Raw genomic sequence first — 24,637 nt, forward strand, 5'->3', positions numbered from 1 at the left:
AATCCTGCATCCAACTGAAACTGCAAAGGGCATCTAGGGAGGCAGAGGACAACTACCTGAGGTGGACTTTGGCCAGACGCTGAGGGTAATTAACAGCCCCTGCTCTCATGTCAAGAATAGTGGTATGATGATTTGGGGGAAATCAATCTGTACAATTTATGAATTCTGGTTGATATTATCAAGCTGTTACTATGAAGTTTGCTGTATCATGGAATGTATAAAATGTAGGATCCACCATGGCCTGAGATGGCTTGTTGCATGCACCCTCTGCAATAGGGACAATGGAGAGTAGTTAACCTTAACGACTGTACTGTGACCACACCATGGGCATGCTAAGGAGGGTGGCTGAAGCTAGGAGAACTAGTTTTCCCCAGCCCCAGCTGGAGTTTGGAGAGTGGAAAATTGCCAGCATCAGAACAAAGGAACCAGGTGGTGTTGGTGGGACAAATCAATGCGAGAGACTCATGAGCCAAACAGGAAGTTTTGGGCAGGAGAGAGGAAGAGACGAGTATGCTTTTGTAGCAGACAGGTCCTGTTTAACTGTGAACAGCCCAGGTCAGAAAATGGCAACTGGGGTGGAGAGGAATCCATGCTTCAGCAGAGACGTCCTGAAGCTGCAGAGAAAGGTTCCTGGGCACCCCAGAGGGCTCTCCCCTGGCCCAAAGATCTCTCCACAATGGTGAGGAAACAGGCAGAGAAATGCGTAAAGGCATGGCTATTATTTTGTCTAGAGCTGTACCTCTCTCGTGCCGTTATGTAAAGAGCAGTGGTGTTTTAAAACACTGTGCAAAGTCTGTGCGTTGTGTGTTACATGTATCACACTCCCTTGAAAAGTTACCCTGTGGACCCGGAATACCCGCATGGCTGGAATTCTGGGAAAGAGTTTGTTTAAGCTACACTGAATTCTGAGGCGTCAGCAACGATCTCAGGGGCTAGGTAGTTGACTGGCAGAGGTCTCGGCTCTCAGGAGGGGATGCTAGACAGAGGAATGGCATCCCAAGAGTGTGCCTAGAGACCCCAAGCTAGGGGCAGTGCATGGACTCTGTTCAGACTCTGGAGGCTGAAAGCACACCCCACATTTGGATCCCCTCAGAGTAGTCTGGTGAATGTCCTAGAGGGGGCACTTGACTAGATCTGTAACGAGTGGGACATTAATGACTCCATGCATTAGGCTCTCCAGTTTATACATCATCCAGAAGCAGGAACTCTGGAGGCAGGGCGTCCCTGTCACCATGCTGGGGCGTTGGTGCTGTACTGACTCTGGAGAGCATGCTGCCAAAGGCATCACCAGCACCGCTTCTCGAGTACCTAGCTATTTCTTGGAGGCCTCCCATCCAAGCAGCTTGGTGCTGCTTCACTTGTGAAATACGACAGGATCACAGTGCAAGGTGAGATCTTGCTGTAGGCTACGCATGCCCCACAAAACACGTTACAAATAATACAAGGCGAGGTTCCCTTTTCAACAGGGGTCTGACACATTTGTGCTGCCTTAGAAGGTGAACGGCAGAGCTTCTTCTAACGCAACCCCCCCCCCCCCGGTCAGTGTGTATTGTGTGAAGCAATTTGACATAGAATCATAGAATTGGAAGGTCATCTAGTCATCGACTTTAAGGTCAGAAGGGACCATTATGATCATCTAGTCCCCTGCATTCATGGCAGGACTAAGTATTACCTGGACCATCCCTGACAGGTGTTTGTCTAACCTGCTCTTAAAAATCTCCAATGATGGAGACTCCACAACCTCCCTAGGCAATTTATTCTAGTTCTTAACCACCCTGACAATTAGGACGTTTTTCCTACTGTCCAACCTAAACCTCCCTTGCTGCAATTTAAGCCCATTGCTTCTTGTCCTGTCCTCAGAGGTTAAGAAAACAATTTTTCTTCCTGCTCCTTGTAACAACCTTTTATGTACTTGAAAACTGTTATCACGTCCCCTCTCAGTCTTCTCTTTTCCAGACTAAACAAACCCATTTTTGTCAGTCTTCCCTCACAGGCCCATGTTTTCTAGACCTTTAATCATTTTTCTTGCTCTTCTCTGGCCTCTCTCCAATTTGTCCACATCCTTCCTGAAATGTGGCGCCCAGAACTGGACACAATACTCCAGTTGAGGCTTAATCAGCGTGGAGCAGAGTGGAAGAATTACTTCTCGTGTCTTGCTTACAACACTCCTGCTAATACATCCCAGAACAATGTTTGCTTTTTTTGCAACAGCATTACACTGTTGACTCATATTTAGCTGTGGTCCATTATGACCCCCCAGATCCCTTTCCGCAGTACTTTTTCCTAGGCAGCCATTTCCCATTTTGTATGTCTGCAACTAATTGTTCCTCCCTAAGTGGAATACTTTGCATTTGCCATTATTGAATTTCATCCTATTTACTTCAAACCATTTCTCCAGTTTCTCCAGACCATTTTGAATTATAATCCTATCCTCCAAAGCACTTGCAACCCCTCCCAGCTTGGTATCATCCGCAAACTTTATAAGTGTTCTCTCGATGCCATTATCTAAATCATTGATGAAGATATTGAACAGAATCGGACCCAGAACCAATCCCTGCAGGACCTCACTCGTTATGTCCTTCAAGCATGACGGTGAACCACTGATAACTACTCTCTGGGAACGGTTTTCCAACCAGTTTTGCACTCACCTTATAGTAGCTCCATCTAGGTTGCAGTTCCCTAGTTTGTTTATGAGAAGGTCATGCGAGACAGTATCAAAAGCTTTACTAAAGTCAAGAAATATGTCTACTGCTTCCTCCCATCCACAAGGCTTGTTACCCTGTCAAAGAAAGCTATCAGGTTGGTTTGACATGATTTGACAAATCCATGCTGACTGTTACTTATCACCTTATTATCTTCTAGATGTTTGCAAATTGATTGCTTAATTATTTGCTCCATTGTCTTTCCGGATACAGAAGTTAAGCTGACTGGTCTGTAATTTCCCGGGTTGTCCTTATTTCTCTTTTGATAGATGGGCACTATATTTGCCCTTTTCCAGTCATCTGGAATCTCTCCCATCTTCCATGACTTTTGAAAAATAAATCGCTAGTGGCTCAGATATCTCCTAGGTCAGCAACTTGAGTATTCTAGGATGCATTTCATCAGGCCCTGAAGACTGGAAGACATCTAATTTGTCCAAGTAATTTTTTACTTGTTCTTTCCCTATTTTACCCTCTTCTGTTCCTACCTCATTTTCACTGGCATTCACTACATTAGATGTCCAATCACCACCAACCTTCTTGGTGAAAACCGAAACAAAAAAGTCATTAACCACTTCTGCCATTTCCACTTTTTCTGTTATTATTTCCCCGCCCCCCCTCATTGAGTAATGGGCCTACCCTGTCCTTTGTCTTTCTCTTGCTTTTAATGTATTTATAGAATGTTTTTTGTTACCCTTTATGTCTCTAACTAGTTTGTTCTCGTTTTGTGCGTTGTCCTTTCTAATTTTGTCCCTACATACCTGTGTTATTTGTTTATATTCGTTCTTTGTAATTTGAGCTAGTTTCCACTTTTTGTAGGACTCTTTTTCGAGTTTTAGAGCATTGAAGATTTCCTGGTTAAGCCAGGCTGGTCTCTTGCCATAGTTCCTGTCTTTCCTACGCAGTGGAATAGTTTGCTCTTGTGTCCTTAATGTCTCTTTGAAAAACTGCAAACTGTCTTCTATTATTTTTCCCCTTAGACTTGCTTCCCATGGGACCTTACCTACCAACTCCCTGAGTTTGTAAAGTCTGCCTTCTTGAAATCCATTGTCTTTATTTTGCTTTTCTCCTTCCAAACATTCCTTAGAATCATGAACTCTATCATTTCGTGATTACTTTCACCCAAGATGCCTTCTACTTTCAAATTCTCAACCAGTTTTTTGTCAAAATCAAATCTAGAACAGCCTCTCCCCTAGCAGCTTTCTCCACCTTCTGAAATAAAAAAAATGTCTCCAAAACATTCCAAGAACTTGTTAGATAATCTGTGCCATGCTATGTTATCTCCCCAACAGATGTCTGGGTAGTTGAAGTCCTCCATCACCACCAAGTCCTGTGCTTGGGATGATTTTGTTAGCTGTTTAAAAAAATCCTCATCCACCTCTTCTTCCTGGTTTGGTGCTCTGTAGTAAACCCCTACCGTGACATGACCCTTGTTTTTTACCCCTTTTATCCTTACCCAGAAACTTTCAACAAAGTCTGTCTCCTATTTCCATCTCAACCTCAGTCCAAGTGTATACATTTTTAATATATAAGGCAACACCGCCTCCTTTTCCCCCTGCCTATCCTTCCTGAGCAAGCTGTACTCCCCTATTCAAATATTCCAGTCATGTCTATTATCCGACCAAGTCTCTGTGATGCCAACTATGTTATAATTGTGTTTATTTACTAGCATTTTGAGTTCTTCCTGCTTATTCCCCATACTTCTCACATTAGTATACAGACATCTAAGATACTGATTTGATTCCTCCCCCGCTGTTTTGTCTTGTCTCTCCTTTATCCCTGCTATAACAGCCCATGCTCCCCCCAAATTCCAAACCTTCTCCCAGATCTCCATGTCCTTGACTTACCTGTGGGCTTTGGTCACCTGCCCCCTTCGAACCTAGTTTAAAGTCCTCCTCACTAGGTTAGCCAGTCTGTATCCAAATATGCTCTTCCCCTTCCTCGATAGGTGGACCCCATCTCTGCTTAGCAGTCCTTCTTCCTGGAACAGCATCCCATGGTCAAGGAAGCTGAAGCTCTCGTGGCGACAGCATCCTTGCAGCCAGGCATTCATCTCCAGGATGCATCTGTCTCTGCCTGGGCCCCTACCCTTCACCAGAAGGATTGAAAAGATCACCTGCGCTCTGAACTCCTTCACCCTTACTCCCAGAGCCCTGTAGTCACTTCTGATCTGCTGAGGGTCATACCTCGCAGTATCATTAGTGCCACATGGATGGGTAGCATGGGGTAGTAGTCAGAGGGCCGGATGATCCTCGACAATCCCTCTGTAACTTCTCAGATATGGGCCCCGGGCAGGTAGCATACCTCCCGGGATGCCATGTCCGGGCAACAGATGGGTGCCTCCGTCCCCCTTAGAAGAAAGTCACCAACCACTACTACCCTATGTTTCCTCCTGGAAATGGTGGCTGTGGTCCTCCCAGCCTTGTGGGTACCTGGCTTCTCCTCCTCCTAGGAGGAGAATACTAGACGCCACATTACAAATATCGCTAGGGCCAGATTCTGATCCAGGACACCACTGTAAATCCACCTTAGATCCACTGACTTCAATGGAGCTACTAGAATTTACGCTGGTGTAGCTCACCGCAGCATCCTACTGCTCCAGTGTAAGACTGAATGTTGAAATTGCCAGATGCTTCCTTGAGTTATCGAACGAGACTCGGGGTCAGGGTCCCAAGCTTTCCCTGCAAAGCAGGGGAGGCTATCACACACCCATGAAATAGGCTGCGGCAACGTATTCTCTACTCCCTGCTCTGCGGTAGACAGGCCAGATTGAGCCCTGAGATACAGGTCCAGGAAATGTCAGTGGAATTTGCAGCAGTGTAATTAAGTGTAGAGTTCTCGGTTATACAGGAAACGGAGTAGCCGGAATTCAGCACTTGGCAGGAAGGATGGGACTAACGGCTGCCTGCTCTTTTAAGAATGAGTGCACCTGAATGAGGCTGTATTGACAATGCTGGCGAGTCAAAGGTCTCTGCAGAACGGAGACCAGCACCGCAGGGCCACCTTCCCCCATCCAGGGCCACAGGTCAACAAACCCCATCCCTAGCTATCTCCAAAGGGGAGAGGGGCGGTCGGTCCTCCTGGCCCATTTAATGCTGGGCTCCTCCGCTGAGTCAGCTGTGAGGATTTTTCTGCTGGGGTCACCTGCCCACTGGGTATTGCACTGAGAGCTACCACCTCACTTCACACATGCCAGTCAATGGTAATTGCTTTTGGTCACTGATGGCCCTGGGCTGAATTTGCACCCATGACCTAGAAGTGAAGTTGTGTTCCATTACCAGCCCTCTAAGCCAGCTGTCCCCCCCGCAAAAGAGTGTCTTTTAAATGTCAGTTGTCAAGAGGTTAAAAAAGCTCACGCCGAAATCCAGATCACTCAGTCGAGAGAGAGACTGGATGGCTCCAGAGGCTAGAATATCTCTCCCTTTGCTACCAGAGGTCACTGGTTCGCATCTGGCACGGAGAGCCAACGGCCAAACTTTGCCGTCATCTCTTGGCTGTCTGGTGCTAATCAAAGTGAGTTGGACAGTGTCAGCTCATCAGAGCAAAGAGCCTCTATGCAGAAGATAGAGCTTGCTTAGGGGCTGGTCCCAGGCTGCAGCATGCGCTCCCCAGGAACTAAAGACTATCACAAACCTCATCATCTTCGGCACCAGGTTCGTGTCTTTGACCTTGCCTTCCCTAACCCAGAGCAGCGTGTGCATTTAAAAACCCACCCAAAGTCCCAAACAATAACAGCCCTACCAAAACAAACCACACCATGCACACACAGTTCTCCCACAGGAGAGAGGAGGAGGAGAGAAAAAACCAACCACACAAGAGAGAGAGGGGTTAGTCACATCACTTAATGGTTGGAAGGTGTTCAGATACCAAGGTGGTGAGGACGGGCTGAGGACTTCTAGAGAATCACCAGCCATTCTCCTCCTCCAGTCAACACTGCCTGGTTCCATTCCTACACTAAAACCAATGGCTGGATGGCTGTGCAGATTGAACTCACTTGTGATATGTTCCCTGCAGCTCAGGGTTACAGGTCACAGTGGGGAAACTTGTACTGCTGCTCTCTGTTGTGTGGCTAACAGGAACGCTTCCTTCTCCTGGGCTGGCTAGTTGGCACTGTTCACCAGCACTAAACTCATGCATGAAATTGTGAGAAAACAATTAAGTCAGAACTAGAACAAAACCATGTCCGTAGTCTGTTTGGTGCCTAGATGATAACTCTCTTTCCATTCCACTAGGATCTCCAGAGGTATAACTTCCTGTTGAGTAAAGCTCTTCAGATGATCCCAGGACCCGTACCATTAAGAGCAGATCTATGAGCGCTGCTGTAACAGAAAGCATCAAATAAAGGGTTCTTTGCAAGACCCTTGCGAACTCCCACTTCACTGTTTGTCACAGGATGCTGAGGCACAATTATACAATGGATGGCCAAAGTGCCCCACACATTGGAGAAAACACTCTTCTTCAAATCGTTCCTCGAAGGCCACCTCTGTCAAACCCCATCCCATCACTAATCTACGCTGACAACTAACCTAGACAGTAATGCAGAGTTCGGATTGAGTTTTCCCTCTTAATATTTGTGCCGTCGTTTTACCGAAATTACAAAACCTTCAGATCCAAAATACCTCTGAACGTTAATATCCGATCCAGAGCTGAAATTTTTAATTAACCTTAATGTAAACTGACCAGGAAGGTGGCAGGCTGAGTCTACTGCCTACTATCCCAACCAATATCTTCCTGCTCCCTCTCCTCCTTGCCCCTCGTTTATCTCATTCATCGTCTTTTGTACAATGTCATAACCCCACGTTATGTGCTTGGGGCAGAGACTGTTTTCCTGTTGCGAGTCTGTGCAGCCCCAAGTACAATGTGGCCCTGATCTCTGCCGGTGTCCGAGGCTATTACCACTGCAATACCAACTAAATGATATTAATGCTTAGTTTCTTAAGTGCTGACTTTTATTTTTCCCCGGGGATGCTCCACTCTGAGGCCCCACCCCCACTCCGCCCCCTCCCCCTCCCCCAAGGCCTCCGCCCGCCATCCGGTCACTGCTCTCTGCTCTCCCCCAGGCCACTCCCCCCAGCCACCAAACAGCTGATGGCTGGTGGGTGCTGAGCACCTAAATTTGTTCCTGTGGGTGCTCCAGCCCCGGAGCACCCATAGAGTCTCTATGCTTAGTCTGATTCTCATATCGGTTTGACTCCAGTGATCTCTGGATTTACAAACATCTGTTAGGAAGAGCAGAATCAGGCCATATAATTAGCCAAAGAAAATCTATACGCCTCTAACGGAGAACATTGCTTCCGAGGAAGGATTGTCTATTTCCTGCACTGAGCTCTCCCACCCCAGCCTCAGCCAGGTTAGTTTACTACAGGATTTGACAAGTTCCTTTATAATTATGAGGATCCAGGGCCTCGCTATTGAACAGATCCATTTTCAGATTCCGGGAGAAATACAAATAGTTGGAGATTTTCCTGGCGATACACAGCTGGTCACTTGCAGCACTGCTGATGTCCTGTCAGACATGCAGAAAGCATGTTACTGCTCTCCCAGGGCCTCTATAACCCTCCTTCTGCAGCTTGTGGTGGGTGGTGTGTTTTCTTGTCTGGTTCTTTAGTGAATGGGATGACGAGCTGTTTGCCACAGAGGAAGTAACTCCTTTGCGGCTCTCCTTGCCACTTCCAGCAATCTCCTCGCCGTTGGGTTTTTGCCCAGGAGTTAGGTCTGGGGTTGGGAGACTCCCGGGTTTCAGATACATTTGATGTGGACGCAGTCCCCCTGATGAAGGGCAGACATTGAGCAAATATTCATTTACTCCAGCATTGTTACTTCTGAATGACACCAGTGCCAGTGAGAGGAGAATCAGGACCAGAATCTTAATTCGAACACTCCCCAAATGTTTGGGTGTTCTGAACAGGGGTCAGGCGACCCATTATGCAGAGGGGGCACCAGAGACATCTGTGGATGGATTTTAACTTCCCCAAAACTCAGAAGCTTTTGGATCTGGGAGTCTGTTTTTTTATTTTTGCTAAAAACAAAGAGTCTGATTCTGCTCTTAGATACAGTTAATGTAAATCAGGAGTGACTCCCCTGAGACAAAGGAGTTAAACAGCAATGTCAATGGGAGCAGAATCAGGCTCCACAACTAACCACTTTGGGGATGCCCCATGTGGCAGATATGTAGTGCAAAACACGCCTGCAATGCTGCCCTATGTTTCACATACCCTGTGTGTTCAGACCTTGTAGACACTAAAGATCCCATCCACAATATAACCCTGCATAAATGTTGCAACAGACCCCAGTAGGGAACGGATTAAAGCTACCTGCTCGTCCTAGGGTTGCTTTACCCATCACTGGGGATTACCAGGTTCACTGATGTGAGGGTAACAGGCCACCCAGCCGCTCTGAGCTCCTGGAAGCGCCTCTGTTGCTCACTGATTAAGCAGCTACCACCTGGCAGGTTGGATTGGAGACTTGAGTTTCACTCTCTCTGACTTTAATCCCCTGGCCTTGGTAGGTTTGCAGCTCTAAGGCATTCTCACTTAACGCTGGGAAATCCCAGCAGCCAGTGCCAGAGGGGTCATTTAAAAGCGGTGCATACAAGATGCTGTCTGATACGGAAGCATCATAGCAGCTCCGAGGTCGTAAGGAATCTGGCTAATTAAATATGAGCTCTGCTCCCTTGCTGTAGCTTCTCTGCCCCTAACACAACTCTCCACATGCGCCTACCATCTATGCAGCTCTCCCATCCAACTACACCCACACACGCACATTGAAATACATGGAGTACACTGTGCAATTCAGCATATACTCTTGAGTACATACAGTATGCAATGAAATACACACACACACAGAGGATCTGCTGAAATACACATGCACACAAATGCAAAGTACACTCACCGATTTGATACAGTTTTTGCCATAGGAAAACAGTACCCGCAGGTTGCCTAAGGCTATGCCTGGGTTTAAAATGGGCCCCGGTGACTCGGGATGTTGGTAGTGGGCCACGAGGCTATGTCACCTCCAGGTCACTGGTTCAAATCCATCCCAGTGGTCAAAAGCCATTTCATTTGGTGGCCTGTGTGAAATGAGTGGGTGGGTCTCAGTCCAGGCCTAATGGATCGATGTCCAGGCCACAAAACTGGCATCTTAGCAGAGAGGCCAAGGACAAAATGGGCTGTGGGGAGCAGAGCAGTGGACCCTCCAAGTCAAAATTGATGCACATTGGCAGGGTAGTGAGAGCTCACATTGTCACTGCCTGTGTTATGCCTGTTCTCTGGATAAACAGAGGACTTCAGAGCTCCTTGGCTTTCTACAGAACCGTACCTAAACATTGAAGCTTGGGAAAGTCAGAGCTTTAAGCTAAGGACAAAGGCATGTAAATTCCAGATAGCAATTAGCACGCACAAATCAACAGCTGTAGGGTTTGATCTTGTTCTTTTACTGTATGGCCCATGCGTGTGTATGTAGACATCTGTGTGCATGAAATCATGTATGGACCTCAATATTTGGGCTTCTGTGTGCATCTATGCGAGTGACTATTTGAATGTGTGTGTCTGTTTTATGGGGGTATGAAAGCGTGTATGTTGCTATGGAGTGATGTGTATGTATTTCAGGCTAGTGGGATGTATATGTGAGTATGCACAGTATATATAGTTCTTCGGGCCTTCAGTTGTGAATGTATATCCTCATCTTGACAGGGGGTTAGACTAGATGACCCTTGTGGTCCCTTCTAACCCTATGATATGTTGTATTTAATTCAAATTGCTCCTATTTATAAGCAAAAAGTCTCAACGTTTCCAGCATGTTTGTGAAGTCCAAACAAACACTTGGATGCCTCACATTTTTCATGGTTTCCACTTTCCTTTGCGATCATTTCACACAGCTCTAAGCTCTGTTATTTTCTTGCCATCGCCTGGTCATTTTTTATGTTCGTGGCAACAGCTGCCTAGAGTTTAATAAGGCCAGATTTTCAAAAGCGCAGTGTTTCTGAAGCTTGGGGAATGGGCACTTGTCTCTTTCACTTCAAAGAAGCTACACCAATTTATACCAGCTGAGGATCCGGGTCTAAATCTTTAACTTGTGTCTCTGAGCTTTACGGAGTGTTTGGAGCTCCTCAGAGGAAAGGTACTACCACAATGCCAGCACAAAGCGTTACTATCTGTGTTGTTACAGGACCCTAACATCAGCCTCTGATCTGAGATACCTGCAACATTCAGGCACATGCAAAACAGCTTTAAAAAATACCGTACAGTTTTGTCCAAGTCCACCCTCTCGAGTTTCAGTCTGGACCAAGGTAACTGAGCCAAGAAATTAAACTCCTGGGGCTCTGGGTTTGTGATGAAAGTGCTGACAACCTGAGCCCAATGCATGTAAAAATCAAGTGTCAGAAGCCATGGAGCAAGGAGAACTCCTTCCAGGGTAGAATTCACTCCTGTAATGGCCACACGAGTCCCATGTACTTTATTTAAATCCCTCTTAAATCCTAGGCACCAGTTCTGCTCTCCCTTGGAAGTTAGACCGAGAAGAATGGGTTCTGGAGATGCCAGGGGGCAGCAAGAACAGATTCCTGGGGGGGGGTTGAACCAGCCCTCCTCCACTTTGTAAAGAGCCCATCCATACATCCCTCTATGCAGTGCAGGGAGAGCCACACAGACCTACTGATAACAACAGAAAAGAAAACTTTGAAATGTCTCTAGTACCTTTACCTGCAGAGGGTTCTTTGTGCTTATGGCAATGACGTGATACTTGTAGTAACACAGCTCGCAGCTCCAGCAGCCTCTCTCGCTGATCCATTTGATCAGACAAGGCTGGTGCGTGCATTTCACCGATCCATCACATCGACACGGGCTCAACAACTCCCCCTGGAAAGAGACAGACAGATGGTCAGCAAGGGTTACCTCCTCCAAACAGGTCTGAAGGCGAGTCGGCTGCGGTTCCCCTTTGCAATTGAAGAGTCCTGGCTCAGGAGTTTTGGCCAAAGTAGTCCATTATTAGTTCTTCGATTGGTTTTTATTTTATTAATAAAGTTCTCTGCTGTTGAAAGGTGCTGGACAGACTGTCCTGGGGACTGATGGCCAATTTAAACACAACGCAAACTTATCCATATTGCCCTTCCAAGGAGCCTCAATCCTGAGAGAGGATCAATCTCTGATGTCCAGTCAGTCCTTGGTCTATCTGCTGGGACTGCCAGTGTGGGGTCTAATTAGTGCTGGACATGGCGGTGGTTCTGGTGAAGTAGACTCTGGCCCCTGGACTGAGACCAGCATCAGCTTATGTCACATGGACCACTGAAGATAGTAAATGATTTACCAGAGACAGACCCAAACCAAAGTCCCCATTGCAAATTTTCAAAATTTGAACCCAAATCAAAAATGTTGTGGCATGGGCCCATCTCTGGTCACTCCCCATTTGTACTCATAGCCTGCAGGGGAAAGGGTTCAAAATTCCATTACCAATGCAGTCCAACAGGACAGCTCATTTGAAAACCCAGACATCAGACAACCCGGGGATCCTGCTACTTCCATACTTGGAACAAACAAGATGGAAGCCGAGATTATGGCCTGACACACAATCTACGTACTGGTCAATTCCCAAGCATGGAATACCTTCCTTGGGTCATCGGATTTTTTCAGGCACGCAACTTAAATGGGGTTGCCAAGCAAGTGTATTATTTTGAACCATTTGAAAGGGATCAGCCCCACCCGCCACATAGCTTGGTAAATTCACCACTACATCCATAAGCTTAGCGATAGCGGCTCACTTCATCCAATCGTTAGAGGGAAGCCATTAAATTGCAACCCCCGCCTCTGACTGTTTAAATGCCACATTTTGAACTCCTGCTCGATGTTTAGCTTTGTTCAGAGGGTTAAAGGCTTTTTAAAAGGCAGGGTTAGATTGTAAAAAAGGGTGTCATAAGGAGGAGGGAGAGAACTTGTTCACCTTAGCCTCTAAGGATAGAACCAGAAACAATGGGTTTAAACTGCAGCAAGGGAGGTCTAGATTGGACATTAGGAAAAAGTTCCTAACTGTCAGGGTGGTTAAACACTGGAACAAATTGCCTAGGGAGGTTGTGGAATCTCCGTCTCTGGAGATATTTAAGAGTAGGTTAGATAAATGTCTATCAGGGATGGTCTAGGCAGTATTTGGTCCTGCCATGCGGGCAGGGGACTGGACTCGATGACCTCTCGAGGTCCCTTCCAGTCCTAGAATCTATGAATCTATGAGTCTCCTGGAAGACAGGGAAAGGCTGAGTTGCATCTCTCAGCCATGCCCCAACTCAGGAGGCATGAGGCTTCCTATTAAAGACCCAGATTTACCTCCATCCCCCACGGACCTGTTGGCCTCTCCTCTTTTATCACTGTACGTATGCAGCAGAAAGGCTGAGATAGCAATATGAGACTAGGACACAGACAAGTCTTCCATCCCTGGTCGCGTCTTTGTCCCACTTTAAAGGCCAGGATCCACTCCCATTGAAGTTCAATGGAAAAAACTCCCACAGGTTTCATAAGGATCAGGTGCAAAGGCCTCCTGGAGGTTGGGAGCAGAGCTGGCAAGAGTGATACTTGTTTTTATGAAGTCTAATGCCAAAATGTTAATCACTTCATTCGGCTCCATTATGTGACCCAGAAATGTCATTTTCCATGAAATTTCAGCAACCTGGTTGTTTACACTACAAAGGCAGGCTGGATTTTGACTGTCACTGGCTTTCATTACAAATTGAATATCATGCAAAGGGAGGTTAGAATTTAGAAATTTACAGAATTGCGGTTTTCACTTGGAAATAGGCCACTTCCTTCATGAAGACATGCCTATTGTAGAGCAAAATTGTGAAATGGAGGTGTGGCGGGGGAGGGAAAGCAGTAGCATTCATTTTCAAAAATTCAGACTAGCTGTACAAACTTCAGTGGGAAGTTTGGGCATGTGGCTTTGCTTTGATGAGAGGTGTGCTTGGCTGACATGTGATTGTTAGTGGCTTTGCCACATTCTGCTCCAACGTCCAGTCACTCTTTGAGGACCTGACTTCTCCAACAAAAAACAAAACCCTACCAAAACAAAAACTACTCAGTAACATGCACAATTCTCCCACTGGGGTGAGGATGAGCGAGAAAGAGAAGGAACCACACCAGGCAGATTAGTCACATCATTTAACATTGCTTAACAACTGGAAGGCGCTCAGATACTATGGTGATGAGAGTGGTATAAGAACCTATAAAGACTAGAACTGAATAGAGATAATCTTCCCCCAGGTTAAGTTAAGAGCTCAGAATGCATTTAAATTTCTCAAATTTGATCTCCACTTTCCAGAGGTGAAGGATGTATGTGAACCAGCCTAGAAAAAACTCCTCTCAGACTGGTAAATCTATCCAGAGAGAGCTATTGTCACTTATGAGAATTCAGTGAAAAATTCTGAGTACGAACCCCCCCCCCCCAATTTCTCTATTTTTGCAAATCCAGCAAAAACCTGATTCATTCCTAGCTCGTCCAAAGCAGTATGAATGATGATGTTTTGGGGGTTGGTGCACAGCTATTTTTACATACAGCTAGGCCCAGTTCTGTACACAGCAGGTGTTCGTAAAAAGCTAAAAACCCACAGGCATATTAATGGGATAAAGTCTTCATACAGCAAAGAGAAGAGTCTGATCCCAGACTTCACAGTAAGCTCTAGAACAACCCATCAACAGTCATTAATGCACGAAGACGTCTCTGCACAGAGACCCTTACAAAAAGCTACACACAAGAGTGCTCCTAAAAAGGAGACACAGCTCATGGAAGTTAGAGATGGAAATTAGATTGTGTCCGTTTCTCTTGGGGAGTGTAAGATTATTCCCTACACAGCATGCTCTCCAGTGCTTCCAGCAATGGACCTTCCATTGCTTCCCTCATGAGACTATTCAACAAAGACACTTCAATGTCAGGAAACGGTAGCCTTCATTTCCTTTGCTGAATTACATTCCACCAGGTGGATCACCCTAAACAATTCCTCTTCTCCTTTGGCAAATTGGTGGGCAAGTGCCTGATAGCTACAGATTTTCAAATACATTCACAAGTTCAGTGTGGATTTGGTCTGGCTTGCAAGGAATCAAGAGGGTTTTGGACTGATTCTCCTCTCATATATACACATGTATAAATCAGGTATGGTGCCATTGGAGGCGGTGGAATTACAGAGGTAAACCTGATGTAAATTAAAAGGAGAATCAGGTCCCTGGATTGAGTCATATCCCTGTTGAGGGAGAGATGAGTAGATGTAGCTCCAGGATATTTTCCTACTTTTATTTCCGCACATATGGCCCAGCTCCTCAGCTGATATAAATCTGCATCACTCCACTGAAGTCAATGAAACTGTGTCATCTTACGGCACCTGACGATCTTATCGACATCAGTGCTTTCAAGAAGGCTAGAGCAGATCACCAAGAGCTGCTGCAGATCTTACATAGGTGCAGCAGGGTTTTCGGAACGCCAAGCGACAGGCTGGGTGTTCCAGATCTCTAGCCACAGAGAACTTGTTCTAAGCCTGCTGTTTCTCCTAAGGCTGCACCCACAGCTTTGTGCAAGATTCGGCACGTGGAACCCTTCCCGGGGTGTGTGTGTGGGGGGTGGGCCATCACTCGAAAAGTCACCTCTCGCAATCACCTGCCAATCAAAGTCACACACACCTATGCCAGGAGTAATCAAACTAGAGGTCCCTGGCCTGAAGGTAAGGGGACCCATTTTACCCTATTGTGTGTGAAAGGAAATTCTGTCTTTTAGCCACTAGGTCTGGCAATGGTAATGATGGTCTAAACTCCCCATTGAGGGGGTATCAAGGATTGAAAGCTGAATTGGCTGCTAAGGATACGAGGGCTCAACTCCGTTCACTTTAGAGGCGTTACGCCTGTTTGCACGAGTGGCAAATTTGGCACCGAGTCCTGAGGCTCAGCCAACAGAGAGATGGAGGCAACTCCGAGGTGACCCATTGAGACATGTGCTGCTTTCACATCTTTACTAGTGTTGCTACAATATCTCCATGTACTGTGTCTATATCCTTGTGCACACAAGCCAGGCGCAAGCCGCCAAAGCAGCATCAGGCAAAGCAGATGGCTCAGTTTAAAGTACTGTGAAGAGGAGAGGTGACGATCACAGATCAATAGCTGCAATATGACTCTCCTGCTCCTACCACTGTTGAAGCATCAGCAGAAAGTAACTTCCTGGAGGGAGGAATCCATTCCTGCTGAGAATCCTGCCTGCTCTACTCCAAATGCAGACAGACACTTGACCTTGATTGGCACCACAATCTCCATTCCCTGGCAGTGGTAAAAGTGGCCAGATAGCCTGGCTTTTAAGGGTCTTGCATAGGATTGTCACCTGCCCCAATTTTCATGGGACAGGCCTAATTTTTCTACAGTCCTGAATTTAATTGGGAAAGACCAGGGGGAATCTGTGCATCATGATGCATAGTAACAGACGAGGATTTAAAACACCATTAGGCAGTGTTGTTGGAGCCTAAAACTGGGCGTCAGGACTCTGGGTTCTCTTTCCAGCTATGCCGCCACAGTGTAGGACCTCCGGCAAATCACTAAGGCCATATTTGTCAAAAAGGGGCCAGTGGCTTTACACGTCTGAGTTTTGGAAACTTTACCTGAAACCCCACGGAGAGATTTCGAGAAGCGAAGAGACACCCCACAGCTCCAGTTCAAGTCAATTATTAATGATCTATTATTGGGATTGTGGTAGCTCCGAGGAGCCCTTGTGGGCCAGGACCCCATTGTGCAAGATGCTGTACAAACACAGAAAACGAAGAGACAGTCCCTGCCCCAGTCTAAGTCAATGGGAGCGGCAGAGGCTTGGCACCTCTGAAAAAAATAAATCAGGATTTAAATCAGCCTTCCCAAAGCCCAGAAAGATGAAAGCAGCCTTCTGCACTCGGGCAGCAGCTGAGGAATGTGAGGGCCATTGTCAGTTAAAGGGGGAGGGTTTTACAAAACGTACAGAGAAACCCTATTTTCATGATATCAAATCTAGCATTCGAAATGGGCCCAAAGCTAAAGCTTTTATCCGAACTTTAACAATTCAGATCGTGTGGAACTTGGCGCCAACCCTCCCCAGTCTCAGGTTTGGATCTGTAAGCTCTTTGAGGCAGGGCCTCTCTTTTGCTAAATATTTGCACAGCGCCTCGGGCAAGGGAAATGAGCCCGGTGAGGGTTGTTAGGTGCTGCCACAAGAGAAGTGGTTAAATAATAAAACCTGGCTGCCTTGGCCCATCTCCAATTCGATAGTGCCAAATGTATGCAGGGCCTTTTACAGACCAGGCACCCTGGGGCCCTAGAGGGGAGGGAGGGATAGCTCAGTGGTTTGAGCATTGGCCTGCTCAACCCAGGGTTATGAGCTCAATTCTTGAGGGGGCATTTAGGGATCTGGGGCAAAATTCTGTCAGGGACAGTACTTGGTCCTGCTATGATGGCAGGGGACTGAACTCAGTGACCTTTCAGGGTCCCTTCCAGTTCTATGAGATAGGTACATCTCCATATTAAAAAACAAACAAACTTGAAGCTCCTTAAATTGAAGGCCTGAAGCTCAATATCAAAGGTTGTACATATGAGCTTCATTGATCATGTCTACACTGCAGGGGTATCCATACATTACTCAGTATTAACACCCAAAGTCCTATCCCAGCATGCACTGACCTCAAGGTGAAATTTGTGATGTTTCTCTGTAGCAGTCTCTTCTTTGGACTCTAGGTGGGGTGTCACCAGGACAGTATAGCTTCTGCCTAGCTCCATTAAGTCAGCCATTTTATTTCCTGTTTAAACATTCCCCTGCAGTTACAATATGGTTGGTGCAGGATCACCAGAAAGTGAAACTGACTATAAACAACAAATGCAACAGAGGAGTCCAAACAGAGTGAAATGCATAAAAAATGGAGTTACTGGCAAAAATGTAAGCAGGATTTAAAAAAAAAAAAAAATTGGAGGGGCAATTAGCAACACAAGAAAGGGGGAAAAAACGTAAAAATATTATTCTCCACTTGCCTTTGTCCTTTCAATAGATTGCAAGGGAGAGGGCAAAAGTCACTGCATTACTTTCAGCGCACCCCGGAGGAAATAAATACATTAAGCTCTGGGTGTGTGATTCTGTAAAGTCAACGTTCCAAACACAGAGATGGCTCAATTCTATCAGCACATTGGAGAGTCGACAATAATTTATACCACATCAAGAAGTGCAAATCACCAGGTATTCAGGTGCAAGTAACCAAGCACTGTAAATCAGCATAGAAAATGCAGGGGACAAAATGCTCCTGGGGCACAACACAGCCCCTGTATGTGTCTATAGTGAGAAACCTCCATCGTTAATCAATCTAGTGCTCAGATACTAGCGCATAGATGGGTGTTTGAAATCATAGAATATCAAGGTTGGAAGGGACCTCATCTAGTCCAACTCCCTGCTCAAAGCATGACCAATCCCTAGACAGATTTTTACCCCAGTTCCCTAAATAGCCCCCTCAAGGATTGAGCTCACAACGCTGTATTTAGTAGGCCAATGCTCAAACCACCGAGCTATCCCTCCCCTCCAAATAATCAATAATCTGGGCCTGTCAGAATGTCCCTGCATCATAAGATTGCTATGTCTGTGTTCCCTTGTGATGCTGGTATTTCAAAACAATGATTGGAAGTGGCCATGGCATGATGCAACAACGTTGTTAGGCAAAAAACAGTTTTGAAGCTCTAAGGGCCACACTTCTAAAAATGGCCTCCTAAATGATCTCCAGCAAATTAGACACAACCATGTTTGTGAGTACAAAGACCACATCGGTGCAGGCCAGTGGGCACCGGTGTATGCAAAGCGGGGACTGCGCTCAGAACGGTCACTTATGTTCACAGTGTTCTGTCCAGTGAAGGCACCAACCCCCTCCCCCCCCACACACATTTGCAGGTGCAAATGTAATTACAATATGGGCCTCACCCATTAAAATCTGGCCCTAGATTGTCCCGTGAGCTCAGCTTGCACGTTGCTTGCTCACAGCAAACTGGAGCCGCTTGGTGGCTTTCAGGTGGGGGAGCTTAAAGTCTGAAGATTTTTCTGAGCGATTTGTTTTTCCTGCCCAGATCATAAAAAGCAGCATCCCTCATTGGCACTGCTGTCAGTATCCACTCTTCAGGATGGACAAAGGCATTTAGCGGTATATAAAGGAGTCACTAGACCAGGAGTCGGCAACCTTTCAGAAGTGGTGTGCCGAGTCTCCATTTATTCACTCTAATTTAAGGTTTCGCGTGCCAGTAATACATTTTAACGTTTTTAGAAGGTCTCGTTCTAAAAGTCTATAATATAGAACTAAACTATTGTTGTATGTAAAGTAAATAAGGTTTTTAAAATGTTTAAGAAGCTTCATTTAGAATTAAATTAAAATGCAGAGCCCCCCGGACTGATGGCCAGGACTTGGGCAGTGTGAGTGCCACTGAAAATCAGCTTGCGTGCCACCTTCGGCACCCATGCCATAGGTTGCCTACCCCTGCACTAGACACTCAGGGCTATATTCTGTCATCAAGTACATGCAGCTTCCATTGACTCCAGCGGGAACCGGCATGTGAATCTGAGGACTCAAGTTACTCTCGACTTTGGATGGTTGTTGGTACAGACATATTATCAGGATGGAAGACCAACAAATTACAGAGCATGTTTACTAAGGAATGCCGCTACACAGCTGGCGATCACATGGGCACCAGAAGCTTTGGTGGCACGATAAGATCGCCAGTGATGGACGTAAACTGAATATCCAACCAGCCCACGTTAAGGATCTAGCTAGAGACCGATTTGGTGATGCTTGATCTGCAAGAAAGCAACCACCTCAATGGTGATGATTGTATGGCTTGGAAAGAGTAAACTGGAAATATTTAACTTCAGGCCTCCAACTAAGCCTCCTAAATACACTTAGCTTCACACTGAATTTCAATGTAATGGGAAGTTTTATTGTGGCAAACAAATGCCAGAAGATTTCTATATTAAGAACATAATCACAGAGCACTGAAGCACAATGGCAAAGAGAAACATGTTGTTACATAGCTGGTGAGCCTCAATAAATGTGTACTGATAATCACTCTGTCTTTAATGCACATACAGTAACTGCCTCTCTGCCTATTAAACCTAAACACACACTTTCAGTGAAGTGTCTCAAATGCAGTGTGAACATTGCATCAACCAGCAACGGAGGCAGGAGGAGGTCACTTCAGAAAATTGAACACGTTGTGCTTCTTTTGTGACCATTCCCGGAGCCATTTAAAAAAAATTGGAATGAATTAAGCTCCCCCATGACGTGGGGGTTAAAAAAAAAAAGTTTATGGCCCATCTACACCAGCTGTAGTAGAGGGAGACTGCCCCCCAGAAAGGCTAGACACAGCCAGTAGAGGTTGCACTGGCCGTGGAAGGGTTAGGTGCCCTGGCAGGGGATGCTTGTGCTTGTTACCACCTGTTCTGTGGACAGAAGACTTCAGCTTTGCAGTCTGCTAGGTTGGCATACTTCACCAGCGCTGTTTACTGAAGACAAAAGGTGGGGAGAAGAGACAGTTAGTACAGTCCGATGAAAAAGACTGATTCCTGCTAGAAAGCACAGACCACAGGCCCGAAAAGGCCCAGGTACACATGAAGCAGAAGGCTGCTCATTGTTGCAATTGGTGAAAGAAGCAAATGCTGAAACAGGCAAGGTGACAGACCACGTACATATTAATGAAGCTCAGAGTGCAATGTAACGGCAGCCGATCATCATTACCCAAGCCAGCACGAGCACCCGTGTGACAATGCGGTTCTGGCGGAACCCAACTGAGAGTGCCAACTCAGGACAAATTGCTCAAATAGGGCAGTTACAGCCCAAGGCTGGGGTTTTTCCACCTCTAAGGCAAACCAAACCAGCCAGACTAAGACTTCGGTCTCACCCCACTGGCTAACCGCAAGTCTCACAAGCAATCTCCTTAGACACTCCAGTTTCCCAGTATTACCACCAGTGCCACACGTTATGGGGACAAATGGTTATAAAAACCAATACCCCAGTAAAAGAAAAAGGTTCTCCTGATCCCAAAGGACCAAGCCCCAGACCCAGGTCAATGTACAAGTCAGACCTTACCCACAAATCACGCTACTGCCAATCCTTTAGAATCTAAAATCTAAAGGTTTATTCATAAAAGGAAAAAGATAGAGATGAGAGTTAGAATTGGTTAAATGGAATCAATTACATACAGTAATGGCAAAGTTCTTGGTTCAGGCTTGCAGCAGCGATGGAATAAACTGCAGGTTCAAATCAAGTCTCTGGAATACATCCCCAGCTGGGATGGGTCCTCAGTCCTTTGTTCAGAGCTTCAGTTTGTAGCAAAGTCCCTCCAGAGGTAAGAAGCAGGATTGAAGACAAGATGGAGATCAGGCATCAGCCTTATATAGTCTTTTCCAGGTGTAAGGTCACCTCTTTGTTCTTACTGTGGAAAATTACAGCAAAATGGAGTCTGGAGTCACATGGGCCAGTTCCTGCATACTTTGCTGAGGTACAAGGCGTATCTGCCTTCTCTCAATGGGTCCATTGTATAGCTGATGGTCCTTAATGGGCCATCAAGCAGGCTAGGCAGAGCTAATCTCAGCTTGTCTGGGATGTCACCCAGAAGCATAGCATAAATTTGCCATACAGACAGTATAGAGCCAATATTCATAACTTCGACTACAAAACTGATACACACATATAGACAGCATAATCATAACCAGTAAACCATAACCTTGTCCTAGACACCCCATTTGACCCCCTTTATACAAGATTTGGGTGCCACTACAGGACCTTGGTTGCAACAATGATCTATATGGTCCCAGTTTATGTCAATAACGTCACAACCCGATTGACAGCTCAGCTGTCACTAGAAAGGAGGTGAGAACGGGTCCATGTGCCGCCTTACCCCCTTGAGGATGGTACATTTAGGAGTGAGAAAGGGTTATCTAAGGAGAGAATTCCCCAGCTCTTCAAGCGGCTCAGCTGGGATTCAGAACCGCCTTTGAGACTGAAGGAACGGAGCCAGAATGTCCAGAAGGAGGAAGAAAGAAAAAAACCCGAGCATCAAAGGATGGGTAAGGAAAGAGCTGAGAAAGCAGATCATCCGGCAATCTGTGCAACGCCAACTGTCCTCGTCGCACCCTGGCACAGAACGACTCCCCCACACTGCTGTCTCCTTGCCACCAATTTATTTTAATCCACATCCCATAGGAGCCTCTGACAGTCCAGCCACCAAACCCTCACAAGAAGTGCTCTCTAGGACAAAGCAAACTTTTGCTGTTTGCAGCCAATGCCCGCTGCTTTCAGGGGATGCACCCGACCTGTAGAGACTGAAATCAGAGCTCTGGCCTGAAGCTCAATCACTGAGCAACACAGGGCAGGAGAGGCTGGGATTGCCACAGAGATGGTGCCGGGGCCAGGGAGCGCCAAGCACTGGGAACCAGAGCCACTCTTGTGCCCCTCCTCTGGCTGGCAAACATGAACAGGGCTGAGAGGCCGCAGAGGGGGCCAAGAACTGAATGCTTCCCCGTTTCCAAATCCCTCCCTCTTCTCTAGGGCTGGACCCACCAGGGCAGGCTCAAAGCACATTGCTGGGGTGGGGAAGCTAGGCCGGTGATGTAGGGAGACTTCGGTGTCTGGGGCTGCCTTTCACCAGCATTAAATCCACTTGCCACAGTGACCCAGCACTGTACTGTAGACAGAGTCCCTATCCCTAAACGCTTCCGCATCGGAGGTAAATGACAACATGGAGAGGGTATTCGAGGAGAGCGGAAGGTGGGTAGCGGCTTGGGACAGATGGTTCAAACAGAGGCCTGAAGGAACAAAACCTTCATCAGAGCAATCCCTCAGCCTCAAACCTGCAATATACCAGCCAGTATCCACCCCAGAGATGCTGGGGGACCTCTGGGGAGGGATCCCCCCAGCAGGACAGGAGCCTAAAGGATGGTGAGCAAATGGGAAAAAAAGTCCAAGCACAATGGAAAGCAGGAGAAAGAGGGAAGGGTCTCTCAATGCCATAGGGCTCACAGGGACACAAACACCTGATCATAATGAATGATCTCCCCATTGAACTCTGCAGGGGAAGGTGATACCAGTTTGTCATGGGATATTCCTTCCTGGTCCCAAGCTAAATGGTCATTCAGCCTTAGGCCTCTAAGCCAGATTCTCTGTAGTTAAGCATTGAATCCAATTCAAACATAGGATGGAGAGGGAGCCAACCCAGAGTCTAAACCACCCTCCATCTTCGGGCAGATCCAGCACTCAGAGGCATTCTGTACTGAGCGCGCCGCCAAGGCTCCCATCAACTGATGCAGATTTTAGGCTCTCATTTAAAAAAGAAAGTTTCTAGCCCTTCTGGCTGTGAAAATAACCTGAATGTGACCTGATGCGGGGCTATCTTCCTGAGTCTGCAGACAGATAGCTGTGAGCTGTGTGAACTATTCCCCAATCAACTCAGGCAGCGGTTAACTCTGGAGTGTAACAATGACACTCAAAATATCAATACTGTGAAAAAGTTAACTGCTGACCACATCAGCAGAAACATCCAGTTACTGTGAGATTGTGGGCAGAGTTTGGGATTGTAAAAGGCGTTTAAGGAGAGTACTCGCAGTTTTCCCTCACACCTGTTGGGCCCCCGGGCAGAAGCAAGACCAGATAGCCTGCCTGAGTTCTGCTTGGGTGGGGTCCTGCAGGACAGAAAGCTGGCCCTGAGTGCAGAACAAACAGAGCCCGTGGAGAGAAAAGCTATGCAGTTACGCACAGCAGCATTGTCAGTGAGTCACAGCAGACCTGAGCTGGGGATATTATTTTGCTCGCAGATGAGGAGAGACCTGCGGTTTCTAACGAGCACATCAGGCTACAGCGGCAAAACAATACAGCCCATAAAAGAGCAGGGAGGAAATTAAATTCCAGACAATTGTTTCCGTTGCTCAGCAGCGCGCTAGGACAACCGAGTTCTTTCAGCAGAGAGTATGTAAAGTGGGTTCCAACCTGGTTTTATAGCGTTTCGTAAACACATACCTGGCACACAAAGACATGCCCCTCTAGACTACTTCCCTCTTTCTCCGGCACAGTGCTAGCAGAAAACCGAGTCAGAAATACCCAGGCTGAACAGACAAGACCATTGGGAGAAAGGGATCCGGTTATGGCCTTGCTTGGTATAATGACGACTGCACAGGGCCAGCTATGGGACCGACGTGGGGCAGAATAAAAGTCCATGCCAACCTCCCCCCTCCATAAAACCCCATCCAAAAATACTTTGTTTTAATGAGAGGAGAGAGCAATGACTGTTAGAGTTTAAGACATTTTCAATTAAGTCCCCGCCAGCCCTTCTCTCCTCCCGTACCCAACTCAGCATCCACGGCGAGGTCAAAAGCAGCCACCCCATTGCTACACGGGCCTGGTCTTTCATTACACAGCACTACTCTTGCCTGGGGAAGGAGGGGGACTCTATGGGGTGGGCAGAGTTTATGGGGTGATGATCCCTTGGGGGACGGGATGGGCAGTGAAACAAAGGAGGTTTCCGCTTGTGTATATGAAGTATTGTCAGGGTAAATTGTTCATCAGCTTGTGTCTGGATGGTTGGTGCATCTGAGCTGTGAGCAGACCAGGTGCAGGCCCCGGGTCAGAGCAGGTGGGCCCCATTGAACCAGTTAGTGGGGGCAGGGCTACACCTGGGGCTATAAAGGCCTGTCAGAGGACAGGAAGAGGAGGAGTGATTGGGCCAGGTGGTGCTTGGGGAGAGCAACCCCAGAGGAGTGGAGCTAACTCAAGTGGTGGGTCCCTGCCCCAAGGGGCCAGGGGCTCCAAAGGGAGCTGTGGGACCAGGGTTCAAAGGGCAATGGGAGCTGGTTGAGAAGGGTGCCGACTGGGACAGGGGAAGAGCTCCGTGGGTGGAAGAAGAGCCGGGACAGAGAACTTGTGTGTTATGATTATGGATTTTATGGAGGAC

General features: G+C 46.9%; 1 protein-coding gene across 1 annotated transcript in view; it reads right to left on the bottom strand.

Moving 5' to 3' along the window:
* MARCHF4 (membrane associated ring-CH-type finger 4) overlaps positions 1-24,637 on the bottom strand; it is a 154,826-nt gene that overhangs the window by 22,267 nt on the left and 107,922 nt on the right. The window contains exon 2 of the mRNA XM_054044350.1: positions 11,399-11,554. Within this exon, the coding sequence (XP_053900325.1) occupies positions 11,399-11,554 (156 nt within the window). The remainder of the gene's footprint in view (positions 1-11,398; positions 11,555-24,637) is intronic.

Source organism: Malaclemys terrapin, chromosome 11 (assembly GCF_027887155.1).
Source record: "Malaclemys terrapin pileata isolate rMalTer1 chromosome 11, rMalTer1.hap1, whole genome shotgun sequence".
In the NCBI taxonomy this organism is placed as follows: domain Eukaryota; kingdom Metazoa; phylum Chordata; order Testudines; family Emydidae; genus Malaclemys; species Malaclemys terrapin.